The sequence below is a fragment of the Rissa tridactyla genome, chromosome 3 (genome assembly GCF_028500815.1).
Source record: "Rissa tridactyla isolate bRisTri1 chromosome 3, bRisTri1.patW.cur.20221130, whole genome shotgun sequence".
Taxonomy (NCBI): Eukaryota; Metazoa; Chordata; class Aves; order Charadriiformes; family Laridae; genus Rissa; species Rissa tridactyla.
Window position 1 is genome coordinate 28859802 of NC_071468.1, and position 25807 is coordinate 28885608.

At 38.1% G+C, this 25807-nt stretch overlaps 1 protein-coding gene across 8 annotated transcripts in view; it reads right to left on the reverse strand.

Annotated features, from left to right (window-relative positions):
• The window catches only part of THADA (THADA armadillo repeat containing), a 170012-nt gene that overhangs the window by 64968 nt on the left and 79237 nt on the right, over positions 1-25807 (reverse strand). For 7 of the 8 annotated variants that reach the window (XM_054193736.1, XM_054193734.1, XM_054193740.1 and 4 more), the window contains one exon: positions 24759-24927. In XM_054193736.1, coding sequence (XP_054049711.1) covers positions 24759-24927 — 169 coding nt within the window. Of the gene's footprint in view, positions 1-24533; positions 24668-24758; positions 24928-25807 lie in introns of all 8 variants that reach the window. The other variant, XR_008465188.1, reaches the window with a different exon arrangement.

The window sequence follows — 25807 nt, forward strand, 5'->3', positions numbered from 1 at the left end:
TTGTTTTTCTTTTTTAAAGGTAGTTTTACAAGAGATTCGCACTGTCTGTAGAGGAAGGTTTATGAAGACTTACAGGATGACAGCAATTATCTTTTAAGTTTGACATTAATTAAACACCAAGAAAGCAGGCTGAAAGCATCTTTGAGATTTTGGGAGTCCTTTTAACGTGACTGAAGACACAACACTCAAGGTATTTTCTGTAGTTCTGTGTAACCCTGCATTAAAGACAGCAAGTTGCTGGATGCTCACAAACCTCTTCTTCCCCCAAGCAGGCTGTTCATGGAACAGGCTAGTACACCAGCAGGACTGTACAGACTGCTTGTCAACCTGGGCAAGAGTTGTTGAAACAGTGCAAGCTGTGGGAAGTCCAGGTAGTTGGATATATAATGGGGAACAGCATCCAGTGATTGACCATTCTGAGATCCTTTGGTCAACGAGGTTCTACTAACTCTGAGCCGGTATGTCCTAAGCTGCTACAGGTAAAAGCACCAACATGGGAGGACTTCCTTGTGCAGAATATCACAGGAAAAGAAAACAACAACAAAAAACCCAAAAGCACCAAGCCGGCTCAGGTGTGACACTATATCCTAGTTAGCAAAACCCAAGGACCCAGCATGCCAATGAAGGGAAGCTGTGTTCTGCTCTCCAGCCATTCCCAACTTCCCGTACCTTCCCTCCCTTCCTTGGTGTTGTCAATGCTTCATCCTTGTTCTTCAGCTGCAGGGGGGAGAAAAAAGGAGAGCAGGGAAGGGAAGAGGCAAAAGAAAAAGGAAACAGCCAGCTCGGTTCCCTGCTGTTCCATCAGCACACACATCCTTCTGTCCTGTTCACATCCATCCCCCACCAAACAGCATGCTTTCAGATGCAACACTGAGAGAGCCTTCTGTGTCTCCCTGTCATGACATGAGAAAGTCGAGTGTTTTCTTTGTACCCAAGCAGACATGAAGACATAGTATCTGCCATTTTCCAAGTGTTCATTTGGGATGATCAAGTAAAAAAAAAAATGCACGCTGCTTTTTTTAAAAAAATAAATACTTAAGTGATTAGACATCAGCTAAGCCAAAAATACAAATCATGAGAAGCAAGAAGATACATTTTTCTCCCCCACATCAACTTTGATATGATATGAAGCTGATCATTATTTTTAGAAGCTCTCATATCAGCTCAAAGTGCTGTATTCAAGCTGTGAAATACACAGTTAGAATAATGAAGCAACGCAACGGTGGATGAAAACTTGTATAAACCACAAAATCTAGTGAGTGCCCTTAAATTTTTTTGATGCCAAGAGTTTTGCTGCATATGTACAGAGACACTGCAAATATAACATAACCTTTTAATAGCCACAAAGTTGATCTATTGTGACACACTTTCTGCCTAACAAATTAAAATTAACATTTTGTAGCGTTAATTTTATAGGAGGAACTAAAGTTTCTGAAATGTACAATAAACTTTCAACTTCAGACATGAAATAATGATCAGGTGGATCCTCGGTGTGCATGTGCACACGCTCGTATTTGGAAGAGAACACAGACTTCAACATGTTGCTGCAAAGAGTGCCTTTTTTAAAACAATCATATTTTCCAAAACAACATTGAATGTCATGTAATTGCACACTTCTCAGTGAAGTAGCAAAGTTAAACTTTTCTCCCCTTAAGCTGACCTGAAGCAATAAAAACTCCTGCATGCATGCCCTCAGCTATGTTTGGATGAAATTGAGTATACAGTACAAATATTCACATTCCTAAGTGCAAGACCGAGACAATGCTCCCAGTGTTCATTTCAGTGCTGCTTAATAAAAAAAAAAACCAAAAAAAAAAAACAAAACCACAAAACACACACACAACAAAAAAGCAAACTCACGTCACCCTAACTGTACATTCTCAGCATAGATCATTTAACTCCCTAAAAGAAATAGAAAGAACACAGAGGTTTCACCAGCTGAAAGAGAACACTGTGTAAATACTAAGCTTGGAAAAACATGCCGCTCCCCAAGCTATGGAGGTTGAAGCAACAAGGAAAGCCAAAAAAGGGTGTTTGCAAAATGGCAGCAGTAAGGAGATTACTGCATTAGGTTAAGTGTGGCTTTTTGGAATTGTTCCATCAAAAGCTTTTGCCTGAGTATTAACAGGCTAGTGAGAAAACCTCAAACATTATTTTTCTTTTCTTTTCTTATTTAAAGGCAGATAAAATTTTATTCTCCTAGTATGAGATATACAACTGCCAAGTTATCTCTGTATTCTGAAAGCAAGGCTCAATTTTTCATTTTTTTTCTATGACCACATAGATAAAAACTGGCAAGATGCTGTGACAGGTGAAGGCATTTTTATTAGGATGATAAAAAGTTCAAAGTTACAATAATTATCTCTAGGGGAAAACAAGCCCTAAAAATCCCTTTTTTCTTAAAGATGAAAAGTGCCAGTGTGATAATTAAAATGGGACTAAAAACCTCAATTACCTCCCCCCAATTTTCCAAGAAGATAGCTATTAAAAAAAAAATAGACGGGAGAATTTGTAACTATCTGGTTACCTTCTGATATCATCCTGGTCTGTAAAAATCTGTATTTCTGGAAAATAAATGTAATACTTTATCCCCGGCAAGTATGGTATGCACACAGTCGCTGCAGCTCATGCCACACTCTGGCAAACAAAAGCAGCTTCTCAAGTTGCAGGGTTAATAGTTTAAAATTCGTACAGAACCACAGCGCACAAGCATGTTGCACCAGGCAGTGCTGGTGGCACCCCTGTCCCTGCGTTCTCACTTCATATCCGTCACCCTCTGCCACACTGAGGTTTAGCAACTGTGTCTATTAGAAGTCTATTAGAAACATTAAGGCTTTCCTTCATCTGAGGCACTTAATGATGAGAAAAATAGAGAGAAAAAAGTGTTGGGGGGGCAGAGTAAATATTCTGAATTTATTTCCACATTTAAATGACAATATATTGAAGAGGAATTTCAAATATTTACAGTTCTCTTGACATCCCCAAACAAATGTGTTAGAAAAGCCATCATTTATTACATTGTTCTCATAGTCCTGGATCATTTATATATATCAATTTTTATAGACATCAGCCTTTGTTCCTACCACCTCCTTTCTTTGAAGTCTTTAATTTGATGATGGTAATTTCACAACTAACAGTGCAGATTTTTATTTCTGCTAAATATAAATTATACGATTACTATATATGAATATTGCTTCCTCAAATCTGTTTTTGTATAAATTAATAAACTCAGTCTGAAGTTGAAATATTTCCCTTTGCAAATATTGTTCTGAAAACTGTATAAATTTTTTTTCTTCCTTTAAAGCACCAGCTGGTTCACAATTCAATTTTTCCATAATTTCGGCTTTGTTTTGTCAGCACATTTCATCATCTAATTACACAATTTTGGTTTATTATTCATGAGAAAGTAGGGCTTTTAAATCCTTCTTCCAAATATATCCATCAAAATTCATACAGCCAGGTTTATAAAAGAATCAAGTTGGTTTAATTAAAATGCAGGCAAGCATATTTTGATTGAATTAAGAAGTTGTAAAATAAGGTATGAAAGCATCTAAAGTTAAGAATAAAAATACAATACTCATTAACTCCATAAAACTGAGCAAGAACAATACAGCTGTTTAATAATCTGAAAATTATGAATGTGCCAAAACTAATGAAAGGTACAAAATGCTGAAAAATAGCAAAGTAGCTTTATTCTCAGATTGTCTTTATTGGCAGATACATATACCACAAAACATTCATTATTAAAAACTTGTCCTTAAAATTGAAGATAAACTCCTGCTTTTGTCTAAAACAAGCCAACAGAAGTGAAAATTCAGAGATCAAAGTTCTTGCAATATCACTGCAATACCCTTTTTATTTTACACCCTTCAGGTTTTTCTTCCTGTTTTAGTCAGGCTGAAATTGAATTCCAACTTAAAATTTGTGTACACAATTCAAATTCTCTATTAGGAGAAAACAAAACAATGAGAAGTTTGCTGCCAGCTAACATAATATTCATTAGTGTTATTTACTTGGAAGTCCTAGATGGATTTTCTCTTAACAGTACAAGGTTTGCCTATTTGCACAGAAACCAAATACCAAGTCTGACTTTATAATTATTAGGGTTTTTCTACCATTAGGATTTAAGATACTTTTAAAGCTATTATTCATCTTGTAACTAAAAGTACATGTGCTGGGCAGAGAAGCCCAACCAAAAGACCTATGGACAGACTGGCTGATGAGAAAACAGAAAATCCCAATAAGTAGACGGTGCTAGGAAAAGGCAGAGCTGACTAACGAGTAAGGGTCTCTCACGCATTCTCCTAACCAGCCAGCTTGACCAGAAATGAAAGAGGCTGCTGTGGAGCTGGTGGCATTTCCGCTCTCTGCAAACATACCTCTTATCTTCCCAGCAGCACGTTACCAAAACCTGAATGTCTAGAGAAATGAACAGACCAGACCATATGCTGCAAGCAGTTCAAAATTGTGCTCAGCCTGTAGTTCTGATCAGAACAAACGGTAGGAAGGATACAATGAAGTCTCCTCTTTCAAGTCTATACCCTGCCATCATAAAAAACTCACCCATCATTGCCTTAGTCCAGCTATCTCAAAGGATATAAGGCTTTCCCCTTCCTTTAAACAGCTTTTTTCCTTTTTCTTTTTTGGGGGGGTGGTGGTAAAACAATTTGAAATGATTCTTTCCCAGACTACATCCTCATAACACAGTTATCCTGCACACATCCACATGAAGGAGACAAAAGGCAAATAAAAGACCAAGGTACATACCCTTGTTTACTGAAGGATGTTTACAATTAGGAAGAATATTAAAGAATACTCCACTAACACTAAGAAGCTGACATGTAAGAGAGACAGTCAGTATGAATATGTTTATAAAAAGTGCTCAGAATTACGCTGCTACTTGACCCTGTAACTTTGCTGGTTTCAGCAGAGATGATCTTCTGTCTCAGGAATGTCTGCATTAACACACAAGCTGAGAAAATAATTAGAAGTCAACTACATCGATTTGATGCTTTTATTTCCTAAATTCACATTATAGCACAAAGTGAAGTCAAACCTGCAGCTTCAGAAAACCATTTTCTTCTCCCACCTAATGATTTTAAACTTACAGAAGAGAAAATACATATACGGGTCTCTCAAACAAAAGAAAAACATTCAGTATTCTTGAAGTCTGAGAAATAATTTGCTATATTAAATGTCCAAGTGCAGCTAGCTATGCCCATGAAAAAAATAAAATAAAAGCTGGTGCTTTTCAGGGTCATATTGCATCTTGACAAAGCTTTTCCCCATTCGTATATCAGGTCAGTCCTAACCTGTCACTGTAGATTGCCTCTGTGTAAGAAGATCAACTTCCCCCTCCATTGCTACCTATTTACAAGCACATTGTCACTTTTAACCGCTCCATTTACATCTGAGGAACTCAATTTTGCCAGCTGCACCCTTTTTTCTGAACTCTAAGCCAACATTATAAAGCCTGCTGAACTTGGTGTAAGACTGCTAGTTCTTCCATGGCAGGGATTGCTGCACCTCTCTTTGAATGCAAATAATAGGGAAAAACGTCCCTCCCTTAAAGAAAATTCTCACACAATTAGTTGCTGGTAACAATGGGGACATGAGGGGCTACAGCTATACAGATACATCAAACACCATCCGTGTTGGTGCCTAGACCCTGAACTTAAATCCCATACCCCTCATCGTAGCCTAACACAGCTAAATGCAGGTAGAACTCACAAGAATTCTGTCAAAATTATACCTACCAAAAGGGAACATGCAACCGAAACATTCAATAAAAGTAGCTTTATGTCTAGACAACATAGCTAATGTGTGGGCTTAACTTGAAGATAAGTCAAACTGAATTCCAAGCATAAACATTAATACTGAGTAGTTCAGCTTTACAAAGGCAGTATATAGGACAACAGCACAAAGGAAGGTGCATGTAATGCAATCTCTTTCCTTTTTAATTACAGTAACATCTACAAAGTAATTCACCTGAGAAGATCCCACCGAGCTGTACCATGAGAGGGAGAAGATAACCCTCAGCCAAACAGCCCTCCTATATTTTTAGTCTCACAGTACTACAAGGCAGCAGTATTCAGCACAGGGGGATGCAGATACAGCCACTTTCCAGCAATGAAGATCATCTGAGAGAGGAGAGGACTGGCTTCCCAAAATACACATCATCCTTTCACTACTTTTCCATGAATGATGAAGAAATAAAGCTTTTACTTATGTAACAGCATATTGCTTCTCAATTTTTGTAGTCTCCCCCTGTGTCCCCCCCCCCATTCCAAAAGGATTATCATAGAAGAAAGTCTTGCAGGCAAGGAAACAGCACAATTAAGTGATTTAATTAAAATCTACAGGGGATGCATCTCAGAGACAGACTTAACTCAGATCCTTTAAGTTCCATTTCACAGATAGTAATCATGGGCATGAGAATTTATGTGGGGAGAAAAAGAAACGCACACTAAATTATGCTTTAAGTATACTTTTTTGAAAGCACTTTCGTCTCCAGAGAAAACAGTGGGAAGAATACATATATGCCAGTAAAATGTAGACTGTATGACCAAAAACTCACAGAAAATATAGACAGTATTTCTTCAGAGTTCATCAGTTTTGGACCACTGATCTTCCTGAAGTTTTCTACTGGTATCATATACTTTTTGAAACTCTGAAGTTCATAGAAACATAGATAACTTCTGATGAAACTTAAACTACAGCAAATACATGAATCATGCTACTGCTGAAACTCAGCAGATTTTTGCTTACGCATATGGACAAGCTATTTATAAATTTTTACTTCCCATCAGGCTCAGCATGATGTCAGCTTACAATAACAAGTTAATGTTAATGTTTTCCAGTAATTTTCACAGTGCCATTTAACTACAAGTGCCCTAGCCAAGGTAAACTTAAGGGTAAGGAAAAGGCTAACTGCATAATCAGAGAACAACATGAATGAATTTTGCATCTCTGCTTTGAACACTTGGAATTCTACCTGCGATATATTTCTCTTTTGTTACCAAAGTTTAACCTTGCTAGCCAGATGATTACATCTCCCCAAAACAGCTCAAATATTCCTTCTGATTTTAATTAGCCACAAAGCTTCATCGCCTTGTGGATTTTTTTTCCCCCCAGACAAACAAGCATCCTACGCTATCACAGAAAGTGCCAAACTCAAAACTATCAAACATTTCCTGAACCCTAGTAAGCTCACGCACTTTGTTTTACATTCAGCAGCAGCACGGCAGGCAAACGTTGTCTCTGCGAATTCACTAGTAACAGACAAGTTCCAACGAAAAATGATGACATTTGTTGGGGCTCTTCAGAGGCATTAAACTTTCAGGAAGATCTGTTATTTATTATTTTTCCCCTTTCCCTCTTCCACTCACATGCAATTGGTAAGATGATTTTTTGTCAAAAGGGAATGTCAACAGCAGCAGTTTTTATGGCAGAAAGGTTTTTTTGAAAAGCAAGTTCTTCCAATGCATTTCCTCACTCAAGACCACTTTTCTCTAGCATTTGCACATGCTTGCCTTTGATTTTATTATCCCAGAGGAGTACAGCTGTCTCACTGTCTCTAAAAACAGTTTTTTAAAGCTGCTGTAGCTTAACCCTCCACTCACTTGGGATACTGAACTGCATAAAGGTTGCCCTCTGAACACAGCAGTAACAATGGTAGATGTTACCATGCCACCAACGCTGCATCCTGATGACGTCTGACAACTTCAAACCTCCTAGCCAGGCTTCTTCCAATGAAAGCAAACTCTCTGCTCCCTTCAGTCCAATGAGTTAGGTTAGCAGAGGCCTATTATTTAAATTGAGCAAATTTCACTCCTTTTCACTGCAACCACTCAGGGAGGACCACCAGCTCATCTGTGGCAGCTGCAACACCCAGCAGAGGGCTAGCAATGATCAGCTGGATGTGGACTGCTGTGTGCAAGCTGTTTGCAGAACACAGGCCCACAGAAATCCTCTGGCATTAAAGCCTCAAAACTGGCAATGAGAACAACGACTAGGCAATGCACCCACTTCACTACATGCCAGATTTGCTCAAGGCAGCTAAAAAACATTCTGCATCAGCCAGACAAGGAACTTCACACCCTTTTTCTCGCAAATAGACACCAAGCACAAGGTGGTCCAAGTCTCTCAATGGGTTCTTCAGTGTCTTTCCTGCTCACAATCAGTACCAATTTGGTCTTGCCTGTGCTCATTTTCACCCACCACTCCACAGCCAATGTCCTGTCACTTTTGTATTTTACCAGTGGCTGCAATTGCAACAGCACCCACTAAAATCAATAGTTTCTTTAGTTAACAGATTAAACGCTTTCCATTTACTGCCTTTAGATAAACTAAACTGGAATCCAGGAAGAGCCTGCAGTTTTAAGTCACTTCACAGTCTGAATTTGGAAGAATGGAAATGAGCAGAAGCCACCACTACTTCTCTCATATGGTCCTGATACTTTGTTCATATGCTCTGATAAACCATAAATAAAGCTGCAAGAAGGTGACTCACAGAATGGCTCCTCATCACATAGATCTGATGTGCATCTCCATTATGACAGTGCTGCAACCTTCTAGAGCCCTAGGGGTCTCTGTGCCATACCGTGTCCTAAATCCCGATCACAAAGTATCTGTGATCTTCGTCATTAACAGATTTCGCTGGGAATTGATAGTTTATGTTGAAGAATCATCACATAACACAACATTTTTTTTTTTTTTTAAGCAGTAAGTTTTACTATAGAAATAAAATTACAGTAAAGCATATATAACAGTATGAAGTATGATTGCTTCAAATAAACTCAAACCCTAAAAATATTGCAATTCGGCAAAAAGAACACAAAATGAATTAGCAAGATGATGTTGCCAGACATTACTGAATACACTGAGGTTGAAGTTTACTTAAATTCCATGAGTTAACTGCACTTGGAAAAACAAGGGAACTTTATTTGAAACCAAGTTCTCTTTTTCCCTTCCTCGTCAAACACCGTTAAGCCTTTTCCATGCACTTTATCACTCTTCTAGGCCTTACAATACATTAAAAATTATCAACCAGCTGCAATAGGGGAGTTCACCTGTATGTTTATTTACTTAATGTTAAGGAGGATGACTGCTCTCCTAGTAATCTACAGATAACCACACAGTAAAAGCTTTTTGTTAAACAGGTTAAAAAAGTCAAGATAAAATACTTATTGATGATGTTACAGTTTTCACTGAAAAAAAAAAAAAAAAAAAAATCTGTGAAGAGTTCCCCTACAGATATCATTGTGTACAACACAGTAATGATACTGAATATGAACGTTTTGTATTACAGACCTTGAAAGAAAAGAAAAATTTCCTCAAATTTACCACCTAGTTCTCCATTTTAGTCACTGCACAAATTGGACAAATATCATATCTGCCACCCAAAATAACCCACTTTTTCCTCTTTTCCTAGGAAAATCAGGCAACTAAAGACAAAGATCCAAATCAAGCTTCTCAAGAACTTCAGTTATGAGTATGTGACAATAAATGCCTCCTGCTCATGACATGTGACACCAAAATTGAATGGCATTGTCCATCATCCAGCAACACCTCCGAAGTGTTTTATGCTTGTATAATTGCAACACTGCAATTGTTCTGAGGATTTTCATGTCTAATCATGGTACTGTAATTCTATTCAACCAAGTTGTTTCTATAAAACCCCAGGGATCACCCATGTAGATAAAGCCAGTATAAGCCCCATTCATGTACTGACTGAATAAAAAAATATATATGACTGACTGCCAACTTCTAAGCCTTTCTTCCTGTTGTCCTACATAATCTTTATAAATATCAGTGAAATAAAGCTGAGTTGAAAGATAACACTCAGACGGAACATAAATTCCTCCGAAAGGAAAAGGCTGATGGAAAAACATTAGCAAAACTGAACTAGTCAAACAGTTGATGGAAGAAGCGTCAAAGGCTGTGGTGGTTATAAACGCCTCTCTTTCTGAGGAAATCTGACTGTTAATATCAAAGCCTACCACACTCCGAGTAAAAAAACCAAGAAGTTACTGCAGTAATAATTTGAGAGCTGGAAATGATAAATTTAACAACATCTGCAACTTGAGGTAGGAAATAGTCAGGATGAGATCATTTATTTGGACCATGTGATCATGGAAGTTCACAAATTAAAGTTCACATGAAATGAACTTCTTGTTCAACTGTTCACAAATTACCACATTATACAATACTGAAGTTAGCTTTAAATGTCATTAAAACTACTAGTTCTTATGTCAGATTACATTAAAATGACGATGCTGTATATTCAATGGATCTGTCTGAAAGGTCTTTAACTTAAATATAACTTTTCACCTATCTAAGAGCACAATATGGCTTTTTAGAAAAATGAAAAATGCAGAACATGAAACAACTCTCTAAGGGTTACATTGTTTGGTAGTTCTATTTCCTTCTTTAATACCGTATATCTACCACTGTTATCAACAGTTTATATTTTTTTTTAGGGAAAACAGTATTATGCTTCTATTGATAAAGGCAGTATGAAGTTACAAAGATAGCTTTTTTTCCCCTCCCCAGTGCCGACCGAGTGCCAAGAAGCCATATTTCATATAATTTAAAACTAGTTAAACATAAAATATTCATTTTGGCTTTTATAACCTCTTTCTTTCACTTCTGACAACAGATGCCTGATGCTGTAATTTTTTTAAACGTCTCGCAGAGTACAATAATCCAAGAGGAATACCTACAGTCTGAAGTACCTCATCAGTTCCTAACATCTACAGAATCTACTTCAGTTTGATTGATTTTGAAATAATTTCGTACAATATGATAATTCAGGAGTATAAATGATTGACTCAAAACAGCAAACAAACCGAAAAAAGCCTTTCTATTGCTGGAAGCATTTGATGCACTTCATTCTTCTTAAGGTCACTTTTATCACAACACTAATTAGTATCACCACAGTGGTTTTAAATCCTGCCTGCTCAACAAGTCTTCTAGGAGAGAATAGTACCCAAAGGCAATTACACCAAGTCCTGTCCTTTTGAAATGCCTCAGGACTATCTATGGGCTGCAGATTTATGCTGCAACACAGGATGCTCACGTACAACATATGTTTTTTATTAAATATTACATCAGGAAATAACCACTATTAACAACAACAACTATTTGGCAACGAGATGTGTATGTGAAGTCTTTCAGAGTGTTACTATGTCCACCTCTACATCTTCCTTAGCCTTTTTTGGAAGTGGGTAGTGTTCACTAGATGGGACAATAGCAGCATCACCAAGGCATATGTATATTTCCATGATGGTATTAATTAGTTTTGTATTAACATAATAACCTAAAAGGTAAGAAGTATGTAATGTGGTTCATGTAAGATACTGACAATACAATTTAAAATCTTATTTGTCTTGACTCCATTCAAAAGAGCAAAGGCTCTAGCTGCTATTTCTTACGGCACAAACTGCTTCAATAGGTAAAAAAATTAGAATGAAAAGAAACGAGTCAAACATGCACTCAAGAATAGCTCCATTTATATCTCCTTTGAAAATACAGTGTCCTTTTCTAATTGCCAGTGGTGTCCGTTTTGACAATGAAACAGGACAGTCAGAAAACCAGAGAAGAACAAATGAAAGATTTCTTGCAATTTACAAATGTGAGATGAGTACATAATAGGCATTTTGTTTGCTATAAAAGTGTTCTGTGGGGAACAAGAGAAGTTTTAGGTTGGTTTTTCCTACCTTAAACTATTTTTTCCTTGAAGAATAGCAACTTAATATTATAAAGCTGAACAAATGCATGCATTTGGTCTGTGGGACCAAAGTTTCTGCTAAGAAACCTCAATTACACTGAAATCAAACTCAGTATGAACTATAAATGCTGAGTATCTTTCATCTAGGTCATAAATATTTAAGTGTTGGATTCCTGAGTGATTTCTTGTAGCAAAACAGAAGTTTTAATCTTATTGTTGGTGCATTTGCACCAAAAAAGGACTAATCTGATTTCCAAGGTTAAAAGCTTTCCCAACACCCACTGCTGATACAAAGACCTTTCCGCATCTATGGAAATACCTGTGTATATTTGAGAAAAAAATTAATAACCATTGCTTATTTTCCACGATAAAAACAGACCAGAATGAACTACTACAATCTGGAGAGGTCTCCTGCCAAACCCAGACTAAGACATTCATTGTAGACGTGAAGATGTACTGAACCTGAAGTGTACACTTTTGAATAAAACTCAATACACTGATACCTTTGACATGCCCTCCTAACAGCATGGTAACAACCCTACTGCAATAAGCAACAATGCACAAGAACGGCAGCTACTCTTTAAGAGAGGATGCAGTCTAAAACAGAGATATGGAGGAGTAAGCACCTGAAACAAGAGCTGGCAGGAGGGAGTTGATAGGGAGGGTGCCAGGGGAAACGGGGAGAGAGAACAGAGGTGCAAGCCTGAGAAGGAATGAGGGAGGACAGAATAGAGGCACCTGCTGCTTATCATGCCTTCAGAAGCTTCACTCATTCTTTGCTTGCTTGAAGCTGCGTGGGAAGCTTCCACACTCCCAAACATCAAGGCGACTCTGATGATCCAGAGACAACGGGCACTTTTTATGAAGGAAGGAGCAGAGAAAAGGAGGGACCTTGACAAGTGATAAATTCAAAAGCAACCCTATCATCCTCTTGGCAACCCCCTTGCCCTCTTCTGCAGTTAGACCACACTTAGGCTGTTTCCAGGACCTGACAAAGGCTTTGCAGGGTACTTCAAGTCTAAGAGCTGCCTACAGCTTCACTAGAAATAGCATTTTTGAGAATCCACATTATTCATTGAGGGTTTTAGCAGCAAGGCCCCAAACTGGGAGTATGTTGTACTAGACAAGGAAAAACAAATTTTCTTTCAATACAACATTGCTCCCCACACAGCCCCTGACTTAAAAAAATCTCCTACATAGACAGACCCTGATAGTAAGACACCACCCCTAACTCTCCAAAAAAACCCCTTCACCACTAGTTACAAATATAACACAGCTTCTTCTTGTTAGCCCTGCACCCACATAAACTTTCTGTCCCGGGTAGTTTCTTTATGTCAGTCAAATTTCCACACGATCCTTCCTCAGCCTGGATATCCATTGCCCATTCTCTTCTGGCCCGTGAATAAACAGCATCAGAGGAACAAAATCAGAGGAACACAATCAGAGGAACACAGTTCCAGACCATTCTACCAGTTAGATTCAGAGTTGTTTACAGCCTGAGTAAAAAAAAAAACAACCACTTGAAGTCAAACAGCCATGTTTTAGAAAATTTTAGCACCATCACAATAACTACTTCAGAAATGCAGATATTCTAAAATAATTAAACTAATAAAACCAAGAGAAAACAGTGGTAAAAAACACGACTGCAAGAAACGCCTGTGACATAACCAGAAAAAAAAAAAGTAAAGCAAGTAACATGCTTTAAACTTGATTGAAAAAGGAAAAAGTACAGTACATTATTTCAAAAGATTCTAATTTGACTCATGAACACTTTGAAATTGATTTTCACAGCTTGGAAATGTCTTATTCTTGTTTTAAGTTTACTTTGTTTCGTTTTCTTAGATTTCTAGGTTTTTCCTTCTCTCCTTCCAAATTTTTGTTCCACTGTTTGAGGTTCTTACATCCTGGCCTTCAGTATAGGCAAGTCTTTACTGAGTAGTTACCCACTTAAAACCACTCGTTCCTCTTCATTCACTTCTCCCATCCAGCGTTCTTTTAAATGCCAATTTTTCCAGCTTTCCCCTCCTTTCACAGAGGGTATTCTGCTTTGTGAATAGGCAGACAAAGTTTTCCAAGACCAAAGAAGGCACCTTCCCACGTTTCTCACTATAGCCTGAACTTCTGAAAGCACAGAGCATAGTAAAAAGCCCTCACTGTTCATAAATATTTTTTATACAACCTCAAGCAGTCAGAACTTATCATGGATGGGTAATTTTAAAAGTATATCCAGGAAGTGTATCCAGGATTATCTTTTTTTTGGCTATGAAGGTTTTAAAGACATGGCTCCTAGATCAAAAGGAAGAGAAAAGAATCCTATGCGGGTGGGACTGAAAACATGTTTTTGGAGATGAAAAATGAACTCTGTGGAGTACTAAATTAATCCAGTGCACCACCTAGGAGAATATTATATCTTCAGTACACTTTACAAGTTTCAACTTTTCCCTTCCCAACTGTAAAAACATCCTCTGTCTGTGACAGAGCGATAGGATTGCTTTCCTGACTAATCATGAGGGATACGTAAAGATTCGTAATACAAAACAGGTGCAAGAAATATGCATAGAATTGAACACTTAAAAAAGTTAGACTTCACAAGAGTTCAGTTGCTGTTCTGGGAGGTCTAAATCAAGTTAACCAGCCAGTGCCTAGAACAGCTCAACTCTCTTCAGGAAGATTTAAGTAGTAAAAAGTAGAACACTGTGCCAACATTATTTGTTTCTAACATCTCCATCATCTAAAAAGAAAATAATCTATTGTGAAAACTGTACCTATAGGAGGGCTTCTTTCTCCTTAGTTTAATCCTAACACCGAATAAAAGTTGTTCTATGTAACCATATTTGCATATAGTGTTTTCATTCACTGCACATTTATCCAAGACACAACTAGAGGAGCTAGCTGAACACTAGTGATGCTTTATGGCTGTAACTGAACACCAGGCAGGGCACCTCAAACGGCCGTATGCACAGCCACCCGGCAATCTCTGCTAGCAACATGGGTTGCAGGAGCTTTTATTCATTCAGGAGTGGTACCAGGTGCACTGGATCAGGGAGGCCAAAATATTTGCGTTTGCAACTGCATGACATACCTGTAGTAATAAGCATTAAAATTTAGGGTGGGGGAGAGAGGGAGGCAGCACATCCATCAAGTCATCCATTCCACTTTACAGAGGGGACAACTGTCGTACTATCCCCAGCACAACCCAGAGTAATCCTTATTATAGTTACCTCTCAATTAAAAACAGCAGCCGCCTTGTTTTCACTAATTGATGAGTATTGCTTATTCCATACTAAACCCACTTTTTTTTAAAAACTTCAAAGATGTGAGCACAATGTTTACAACAATAGCATCTCTGCATATCCTTAGTTGCTGTAGGAACTAAATAATGACGCAGAATCTGAATGGAAAGACCTAGTAGAGTTGTAAGAGCTGTCTTAAATCTATGCCCTTTTGAAAACTAGTGACATGTCTTAGGAAGTCAGAGACACAACACTTGTGAGTATTAACTAATTACAGTTAAAGCAACTTCAAAGCAATGTCCAACCAGCAGATCTGCCTAGCCAATTAGCAGTACCATATGAGGTTTGGGTTTTTGTTTGGTTTGTGTGGGGGTTTTTTGTTGGTGGTTTTTTTGGTTTTTTTTTTTTGTTTGTTTGTTTTTACAAAAAAAGTAGCTGGATGAAAACGCCTGGCAAAAATCTCATCAATGATTTTCTGTCAGAGACTGCCTCCTCCCATTCTTGGAACTTCATTGCATTCATAAATATAAATCTTGTTCTCAAATGCTTACTGCTTCCTTATATCAGTGTAACCCTAGGTAACAGTTAATAATAATTTACAACATGAAGAAATGAGACAACTGTTATGTTATTGCCAGCTACACATAAGTGAGTATGTGTCCAACCTGACATAAATATTTCTTTTCTCTTTGTACTAATCTTAAAAGTAAGGCTTATCTTGAACACTAAAAACTGAACTTAGAAATGAAACAGCTGGAAGGAAGTTTCACTGGAAAACATTTAATTATAGCAGGTTTATTTCTTTGATCTGTAGATAATGTAACATTTGTTTACTATATTAAGTTTTTATAAGCCAACATTGAACTGCTACACTTCAACCTTCACTGCCAAGTCAAATAAAATGTAATTCACCATAGTCAATGTTCCTGTGCTACTGAATAAAGCCAAATAAACAATATACTACTTCCCCGTTCATTCCCTCAGACCCTAGAGATCCTTTCTCTTCAAAACAAAACACGACAAAAAATATGGCCACTGGACCCCTGCTGGTAATTCACATGAAGGATTTTTAGGTCAAGCTAATGAGTAATATACCTCTCTCTTTCATTCAGCCACAAGGATCAACACCCAAGGATGACCTTGAAAATATATTTGCCTAATTTTTCTCCCATTGTCATATTCTCACCCTAGCCACTGGAGTCTGTGGGTTTTTATTAGTACTCAGTCCTGTAATAAAGAGGGTCCTGTGATTGTTTGCTAGTTTTTCTTCGTGCATCATTCTTCTCTGCTTTGTTTTCAAATGTTCATATTTATTTAAATTGTCTTTATTCCTCTGAGTAAGTGTCCAAGTATTAAACTCATAAAACACGAGAGTGATCGTAATCTCAAATACCTGAAGCTTGACCTTCCTTTGTAGCAACTTAAGCTAAAATGCTCCTCCTCTCAAAGGAAGGAGAAAGGCATCCACATTCATTAGGCAAGCTCTACTTTCATCAACAACCATCTGTCTTAAAACAACCCTTCCAGATAATTAAACTGCCTAACATATTGATACTTCCATCAGCAGCAGCTTCTTTTCATTAGTACAACTATGTACTTAATTTTTATCTTCAAGAAATTCACATCGATACATCTCTGGCTCAAGAGTACTCTAAGCTAAGACAGCACATGCAGGTGTTTCTCCAGCTGTTTGGTCTGTCTTACTCTTTCTTAGGCTTGTGCTATCGGTCCTTGCTGAAAGCAGCACACTGACTCGGATGAGTCTTTGCATGACCCAGTATGGTTATTCTCAGGTTACGTTTTTGTCCTGGCCTTCTTGCTGCTTTAATGAAATCTCCAACCATCCTTTAAATCAACTCTTTCATCTTTAAATCACCTCTTCCAGCTCTCCATTAATATTTAAAACATCAGCACATTCAAAGAGTTAAAATACAGGTAATTTGAAGTTCTACCATCACACAAATCTTGCTGTATTCAATAAACTCCACAAAGAAAAAACGTGAACAGTAAATCACTTCCATAAAAGCCCTGTACGGATGGCAGAGAAATCTGCCATGAAACCATGCAGGTTTTTTAATCATATTATTATTTTTAATACAAGGATTCTAGATTCTTTCATTGTAAAGTATTTTCAGAAAGATGAGTCTAATTCTATAGGATGCTGCCATTCCCTCAAAAACAGTAACTGCTCATTTCTTGTCCCACTGAAGTCAGTGGGAAATTTAATCTTTAAAATTAACGTTAATTAACATAAGGAGTTATGAAGCCCTCTATCTCCTATTAAGTCTACTTTTTGTCACATGCAACTGACTAAGTTGATGTGACTCAGCCTGTTCTTTAGATGTGAGAGATGTAACAGTGCTGCTGGTTTCAAAAGCAAAACAAAAAAGGTTAAAAAACTCAAACCAACATATCCTTGCACAAAACTTTGCATTAATATGCCAAACAGAACTGTTTGAATTAGTAAACATAAAAAAACCATCCCAAACAAACAAAAAACCCCCATAAAATCAAAACCATGTCTTTGACCCAGCCTGCTGCTATAATACCAATTTAGCTAATTAAAGCTACAGAATTTTGTGGGAAAATTCAAAGTTTGGAGAAAATCTGAATATTAAGAGTAACAATTTGTGAAGAGTAACTGACTCTTCAGTTGATGACAGCCTAAACAACATTAAGTAAGTAAATTTCCATTTTTATCTCCATGAAGTTTTAACCCTGCATCAAAGCACAACAATGTCTCTGTTTCATCTGTCTCTTGCCAGTTATATTCTGTATTTCTTTAAGAACAGGTCATGCGCACCCCAAAGACAGAAGGAGACACTGTTCTCTTGTGATGCAAAACACTGGCATATGCTCAGGGAACAAATTTTAGGATAAATCAGTAGGAGTGACAAAGTGGGAAGAATGCGGTGAGGAGAAGAGAAGCTACCAGCTAGACCTCAGATAGAACATGGGGGAATGGAGAGAAATCTTCCAAGGGACCGCAGCAGACCTTGGAAGTAACTCTGACTTTGAGTTACAGCAGTGACCAAACCCAGTCACAACAGGAGGGATCCACCTGCAAGGACATGATAGGCCAGCAGAGGTTTTTTATTTTAGTCTATGCAATTGTTTGCTTGTACAACATGCCACCAAAAATGTAAATAGTCTTCATGAGCAAAGCAGTGGCCAGCCAGAAATTGTTCCTCAATATGTGCAGTTGGGAACTTCTACGAAAAGCTTTATCTTGGACAGTACAATCCACCTCCTGATGGAGGCAGCAAATGGAGGCAGCACGCACATTTAGACAAGGTCATGTAGCTCCTTCTCTTCATATACAAGCAGTAAATGATGAGGGAGAAGTCACTGAATCCTCCTTTCACCTGTGCCCAAAAGATGCCAAAGGGAATGCAAAACGCTCTCCAAAAAGATGGGACTATATAGTAAATGGGACAGATAAGGGAAGCAAAATTTTTTGTACTGTTCTGTATCCCATTCTCAGGCTAGACACTGTCGGCGTTTTGTTATAAATCCCCACAAGACCTTTAAGAAGTAGGTTAGCACCTTCAACATTTCAGAAGTGTCCAAAACAAGGCACAGAAGTTAAATGAAAACACAATGCCTCTTTTAATAACTTTCATTTACCTCATCTCGTACGTTCTAAAAATATGAAACTATAGGCTTGCCAAAGTGAATGCGAGGAAGATCAAACTGATAATATACAAGATAATGACCCAACTGATGTGCAGTTTCATTTGAAAAAGAAATAAACCTTAATAGTAATTACATCTGCTCCATGATTAATTGCAGCTGTCCAATGAATTATGCTCGACACGAACAATGTGTAAGGGTATGTACACTCTCATTAAAGAATAGATTTTTCCAGTGCACAAATGTGAAAGAGATTTCTGGAAACTAATGAGTGCAGAACTGTGACTGAAGGCTCCAGTCACACTGCTGCCATTCTACTCTGCTAGTAACAACTAGATTCTAGGTCTATGCACATCACACAGCCTTTGGAACCCAGCATCAATCATGTTAACTGATTCTCACAAGATAAAAACAAAAGCTGAAGTCTAACATCTGCTTTCCTTGGCAAACCAATGTGAAAGCTCATGCATTTGGGAGGTTCTTTTAATCATCAAATAATCTACAACCAGATGAATTAAAGGTGCTGCCTTGTCTTCTGGGCAAATCATGCTTAACTTCTCTTTACTTTAAAGCACCCAAAGGAAGAGGTTCAAGAATTAGAGGAATTAAGAGATCTGTGTGCAGATGCAGCTCTCTGATCTTGGAGACAAGACAGGATAGCTGATATGTTTGGAGTGCTGCAATGAAGGGATACAGGCTCTTTAGGAAAGACAGGTGGGGAAGATGAGAAGGTGAAGTTGCCCTCTATGCAAGAGAACAGCTGGAATGCATGGAGCTCTACCCGGTGATGGATGATGAGCCAGCTGGGAGCTTTTGGGTAAGGACTGAAGAGTAGATCAATACGGGTAACACTGCAGTGGGTGTCTGCTATAGGCCACCAAATCTGGAAGAACACATGGATGAGGCCTTCTACAGACAGCTAGAAGTAGCCTTGCATTTTCAGCCCTGGGGCCTCATTGGGGACTTCAGCCACCCTGGTATCTGCTGGAGGACTAACACAGGACAGCATAAGCAATCCAGGGGGTTCCTGGAGAGTATTGATGACAATTGCCTGACAAAAGCAATAGAGGAGAGAACAAGGAGAAGCGCTCTGCTGGACCTCATAGTCATGAGGAAGGAATGACTCATTGAGGATGTGAAGGTCAAAGGCACACCTGGCTGCAGTGACCACGAGATGGTGCAGTTCAGGATCCTGAGAGGAGGGAGCTGGACAAAAAGCAAGATCACAACCCTGGACTTCATGAGAGCAGATTTTGGCCACTTCCTGGATCTGTTTGGTAGAGTCCTGTAGGATAAGGCCTTGGAGGGAGTGTGACTGAAGAAAGCTGGTTGATATTCAAGGACTACTTCCTCCAAGCTCAGAAGCAGTCCATCCCAACAAGCTAGAAGTCAGGCAAGTATGCCAGGAGGCCTGCATGGATGAACAAGGAGCTCGTGGCAAAACTCAAACATAGAAAGGGAGTATACAGAAGGCTGAAGCAGGGAGGAAAACACAGGCACTCCAAGCATGCAGAGCACAGTCAGGGAAGCCAAAGCCCAGCTGGAGATTAATTGGGCTGAGGTACTGAATGTCGTCTTCATCTCAGTCTTTAGTAGTAAGGCCCGTGGTTAGGCAATAACACAGGCCCAAGCCTGGTTTCCCTACTATGCCCAGGAGCTCACCTTCCTGGACTCTGTTCAGTATAAAGTGTAAGTGTACAGAACATGTTATCTAAGTTGTATATAAAAACCGTTCAAAGTTTCAATTAGTTATTTCCAATCCAAGTAAAATTCAGGTTTATAATATTTAACTCTTTGTTTGCAGTAACAATCTTAAAAAAATAATTTGAGTAATTTACATCAAAATTTTGATGGTTTACACAAGACCACCTACAACAATAAAAGCTATGAATGTTATACCCACAAGTCTATGCAAACAAGAATTAACCAGGTGCAGACTGATGGAAATAAAAATTCTGCATAGTTTCATGAAGATGCGTGAATCACCAGCAGGATCAAAGAATCATTAAAAAATAAGGGTGAGACCAGCAGGAATCTCAAGTGATCATCTGTCCATCTCCCAGGCCCAGGCAAAATCTTATATACATGATGGCAGATCCACTATTTGTAAGTGCTGAACATTAATGCATCTTTAATGTTAGAAAGTAATTTCTAATATTTAAGCTCATATTTGACTGTGTTAATGAACTAACGGAAAGAAGTGTACCTTTCAGACATCAGCTATCAATAGCCTCCATTTTCGAAGAGTAAGTATTTCCATAGAAATCTCTTCAAAGCTACAGCCAATTTTTGCCCTGGCCTTTCCAGTTTCCTCTCTGCACTCTCTTGCTTCAGTATGTTTTCTCTTGCTTTGCATTCAGTAACAAACTCCTAATTTGTCCAAGCTGGTGTGTTATTACACTTTCTATGCATTCTGTGTTAGGTTGATTCCTACTTCTGGAGTTATGGTTTCTTTGAAGAACTACCAGGTCTCCATAATTCCTTTTTCTACTTAGGGCTCATTTCCATGCGATCTCTCTCTATGAATTCTAAACATAAATGGGCCTTGAGCTTTACTAATGTTTGGAGGTCTTTGATTAACTCTTGACTCTAAAAAGTGTTTTGCTCAAGACATTCAGGCTTATTGCAACTGCATAGAATTAGACAAACTAAAGACCAGACGCTTTCAGGACTCAAAACACACTCTTTTACATAGGCATCTTCTTTACTGTTGTTTTAGCAGACCCGGTTAAGACTGTTGTCTACAAGACTAGACATTTCTACAAAAACACAGACATGAAAAGAAAAAGCAGACCATGTCTCTACCTGCATGGCTTACAAATACCACTACAACTCAAACCAGTACACTGAAATTACTAATCATGAGTACAGGTTATTGAATAAAACATATCTGAATTAATTACAGCTTAATTCTGAATTTCTCAATTATTCTGAACAGAGGGAATACATACTGCAGGAATTCCAACCCTAAAGAGGCAGAAGGTCAAAAAAACCATTTGATCCTCTGATAAGGATACCTCACAGTCTTCCCAAATACTTTATGTTCCTTGTCAACTGCCGAAAGTCAAAAAGTTTTGCAAACATAAGGGCTTCCCTACTTATAAATTTTGATACACTTCCAGAAGTCTCTACATAAAGCTGTGGATGAGCTCTTCCTTTCACCGATCGGCTAAAAAACCTAGATCTTAAAACAAAAGAAGCCAGAAATATTTCATCATTCAAGAAGGCTAGTAGGAGATTTCTGCATTTTCTTGTGGATTACAAACTTGACTCCTTCTCCCTTCCCCTTTCCCCTATGCTGGTTTGGTTTATGGAGAGAAGTAGACACTACACTCATAAAGGAAACACTAAGCACAGAAGAGATTTTTCTTTGTCTTATTCAAGTCAATGCATTTCCTTACGATGCAGAACTACTCCTTGAAGATTATCATCAGTTCCATAAGAGTTACAGAACAGCAGTATTCCTCATCAATAATTCTTGAAAAGAATTTTTCTGTAAAGCATGTAAACTATGATTCTTTTATCCTCATGCACATTGATATTCCTACGTAAACTGAGCCATAGGTTAGTAACCACACCGGGGAGGAAAAGCCATGTTTTCACATAATGCAAAGGTCTGAAGTTAAACACATTTGCATCCACTGTCAAAAAAACCACTCCTTGTCAATCTCAGCATTTTGAACATCAGGCCATGTTTGGACAAGCACTCCATGCTGAACCCTTTTTGAATGATCTTTCTACAAATTAACATTTGGCTTGCAACAGATGAAGCGATTACATAACTCTGAAACATAACTGAAATATACCTTCAAGATTTGTTACATTTGGCACTGCCACATAAGCTTTAAGTCTCAATAATTCCAACTTTCCTGTTCAAGACTTGACAGCATACGAACACTGAAATAAAAAATAAATAAATCAGGCTATGAATTTAGTCAGCTTCTAATGTGACTGAACAAATGGAATGAAATTACTGAATTACGTTTTCATAAGATATTGGCCTTGTATTGCTGGAAAAATCTAAATTTTATTTTGTTTTGTACAGATTCATTCCTTTTAGTAGGGATTTTTGGTTTGGTTTTATATCGAAGAAGAAGATAAATTCTCTACTGTGTCATGGAAATGCAGTGCAAACAGTTTCAAACACTGCCAGATCACTGTCTCTTCAACTAAGTCTTCAGAGAAACAGTTCTTTAACAATTTTCTACAGTTCAGTGAGCCTGAGCAGCAGCTTTGCAAGTCCCATCTTAGATTGATAAAAAGGAAACTGAAACCATGCATCCAACAACCCCTGTAAGTGACAGTACTTTGCTCTTTGTACTATTTACAGGAGGCACATGCTAACTACGTGTTGAACTACCTGGCATTAGTGTTTTAGAGGTACAACATCAAACACCACCACCTCTCTTTTTGCACGTCTTTATCACCCTACAGTATTTCCTCTGAATGTTTTGTTATTTTTAACTAGCAACAGATAGTTCAGCATTTCAGTCATGCTCTAATTTTGATTAAGTATTAAATGAAGACTTTGCACAACCTTGATTCACAAGTCATAAAAGCAAAGCCCAAGACAAATGCGAGAGACCAAACATCACCGATCTGTTATGATACAACTGACATTTGTTTTTGAAGAATGCCATACTCTGACAGCACCGGTCTCTCCCTGGTGCAGTACCAATTGTAGTAGTAGTTCCTAGTAGCTGCTCAAAAGTGATGAAAAATCACGTTAAAGCCCTGAGAGTATCTCCCACTTCACAGGTATGGAAAAGAAAACACTCTTTACACCCGCGCATAGGACCGTGTTAGCAACACCAGATTAAAAACCAGATCATCCTTCGGGCTCTTTCAGAACCAACCCTCCATTATTGCTTTTTTTCCAGGTCAGTAAAAAGAAGGCAGTGGCTTTATATACTACAGCCCGTGCATGCCCTCACAACTAGGGTTATAATAATTTTGGACTGAGAAAGCACTTAATTCTCTCTGTTGGAATAACCCTCTCTTCCTAACGCTTCAGGAGGTTCAGCAGTTTCGTGATGCATTGGGGCTACACAGGTAATTTCATGATGGCAAGCGCCTCCTTCCCGTGCAGCTCACAGGCCTAAGCACCTGCATGCATACAGGTGAAGGGACTGCTCTTCAGAGTAGAAAAGACTGGACACCATCATCCCACACCCTGTGACAAGCTTCACTGTAACCAATTGTCATCCCGATCCAGATTCAATTGTCTGAAACCATTTACAGGTAAAGTTGACAGTATCAGCTCTAGAGGGACTTCACTCATTTCCCTGTCCTAGGCCTCCTGTAAGATCATGATTTTAAAGGGAAATAAAATGCTGGAAAAGATACATTAAAAACTAAAGCTAAACCACACACAACCCATCACACAGTTTACAGTGGGAATACGTACCTAGATAGCTTGCCAGCTAAGGCAGACTAACAGAGCTGATCATGTACAATATGGCTTTGTTGGAGGGTTGCTTGTGAAAAACAAGCAATAAAAATGGGTAACTTATTACCATGATAGCTTAAAAAAAAAAATTAAGCACAGTGAACTGACTTCATAAACCAAAAGAATAATATATAGGGAATGAAGAAATTTCTGATCCCAAACAGATAGCAAGCTGTTCTCCAGAATGTTTTCAGAAGAATACAGTATAAAGCTTATCACAACCTGTACAGCAAACTCACAGGAAGATGCTGGTGTAGCAGGAAGAAGTAAATGAAGTAATAAATAAATATATAGGTAAGCAGCAAGTCTCAGTATCTACAAATACTAGTGGTGCTTGGAGTTCACCTTTGCCTCAGATTTGCTCCATGACTTTGAGCAAGTCACATAAGATCTCTCTGTAGACATATTTAGATAAAGATATTTGCTCTCAAAGCACTTTAATCTCAAGAGATGAAACATTATACAAAATGTACATGTTGATATTTACAGCTTACAGCCTTCTAATGATGGTTGAAATGTGCATTCCATGTTTATCATCTGATAGAATTGACTCAAAAGCAGTCTTCATACACGTTTTGACAATGCGTGAACGTTCAGCACAACTCATTGTGTGTTATCTGACTGTGAAGTATGACCAAAAAAAAAAAATTCCAACAAACCCCCTACAGTAAAAAACTAAAATGAAACCAAAACCCAACCACCAAAAACTTACTTGCAGAAGAGTTCCATGAATATTATTCTGTCGTATGCAAGGACTGGTAAAGTCTGGAAGCCCCTCCAGCAAGCACAGCACTGTCTGTGGTACTTCATTCACCATAACAAATGGAACAAGGGCCCGACCTGACATCTCACGTGAACGGTATACAGGAGAGTGCCCACACCTAGAAAAAGAAGAAATACCTATTTTTTGTCATCCAGCTGCAATCTACTGCTGCGGCTAAAACAAAGGATAATGCAATGAAAGCTAAAACACTTTTCTCACAAATCATATGTACAGTCTTTCTTCTCAGTAGTGAGAAAGTATTTGCCCAGAAACATAAGTCATACTAGAGCCATGTTGGAGGCTTTTTTCCCCTTTACGTAGGGAAAAAACACCACAACAATTATGCCATGAAGCATGTAAGTATATGGTCCTGTTCCATGCTTCTTGATGTTTATGTTACTTACTGTACAACAATCATATTCAAATGTGTTATGAGTTTGACTGAAAACTATTAAACCCCATGTTCTTAATCAGATGTTTCCATCAGAACACAACATGGTGTCTACTGGAATTTTAAGTCCTATCTCCCACTGGTTTCCAGAACATATTGAAAGGCAGAAAGTGGAAGACACATTGGAAATAATTTTCTATTATTTATAATTAGTATCTCAAAAATAAATATTTTTTATTTATTAAAAATTAACTGATAAGACTCAAGACTGCATATAAAACACAGGCCAAACCCAGCCTTTTCTCTTTTAACGTTATTAAGGTTTTAACTGTCTGCAGATTTGTGAATATACATAGAATTAATTATTCCAGCTCTATTAACACATTAACCAGGTGCATGCCACTTCAGTGGCATGTATACTGAGTTGAAGTGAATGAAAATCTTTTACCAACTAAAAGTTGGTTAAGCTCAGTTTTTCAAAGCCAGTAATTCTTGCATGTGGCAATTCATATAACATAGGTACGACTCAGCCACCCACAGTCTCAGACAGCTGAGAAAGTTACCGCAGGGTTTCGAAATGAATGGCCAAATGACTACGGTGATACAG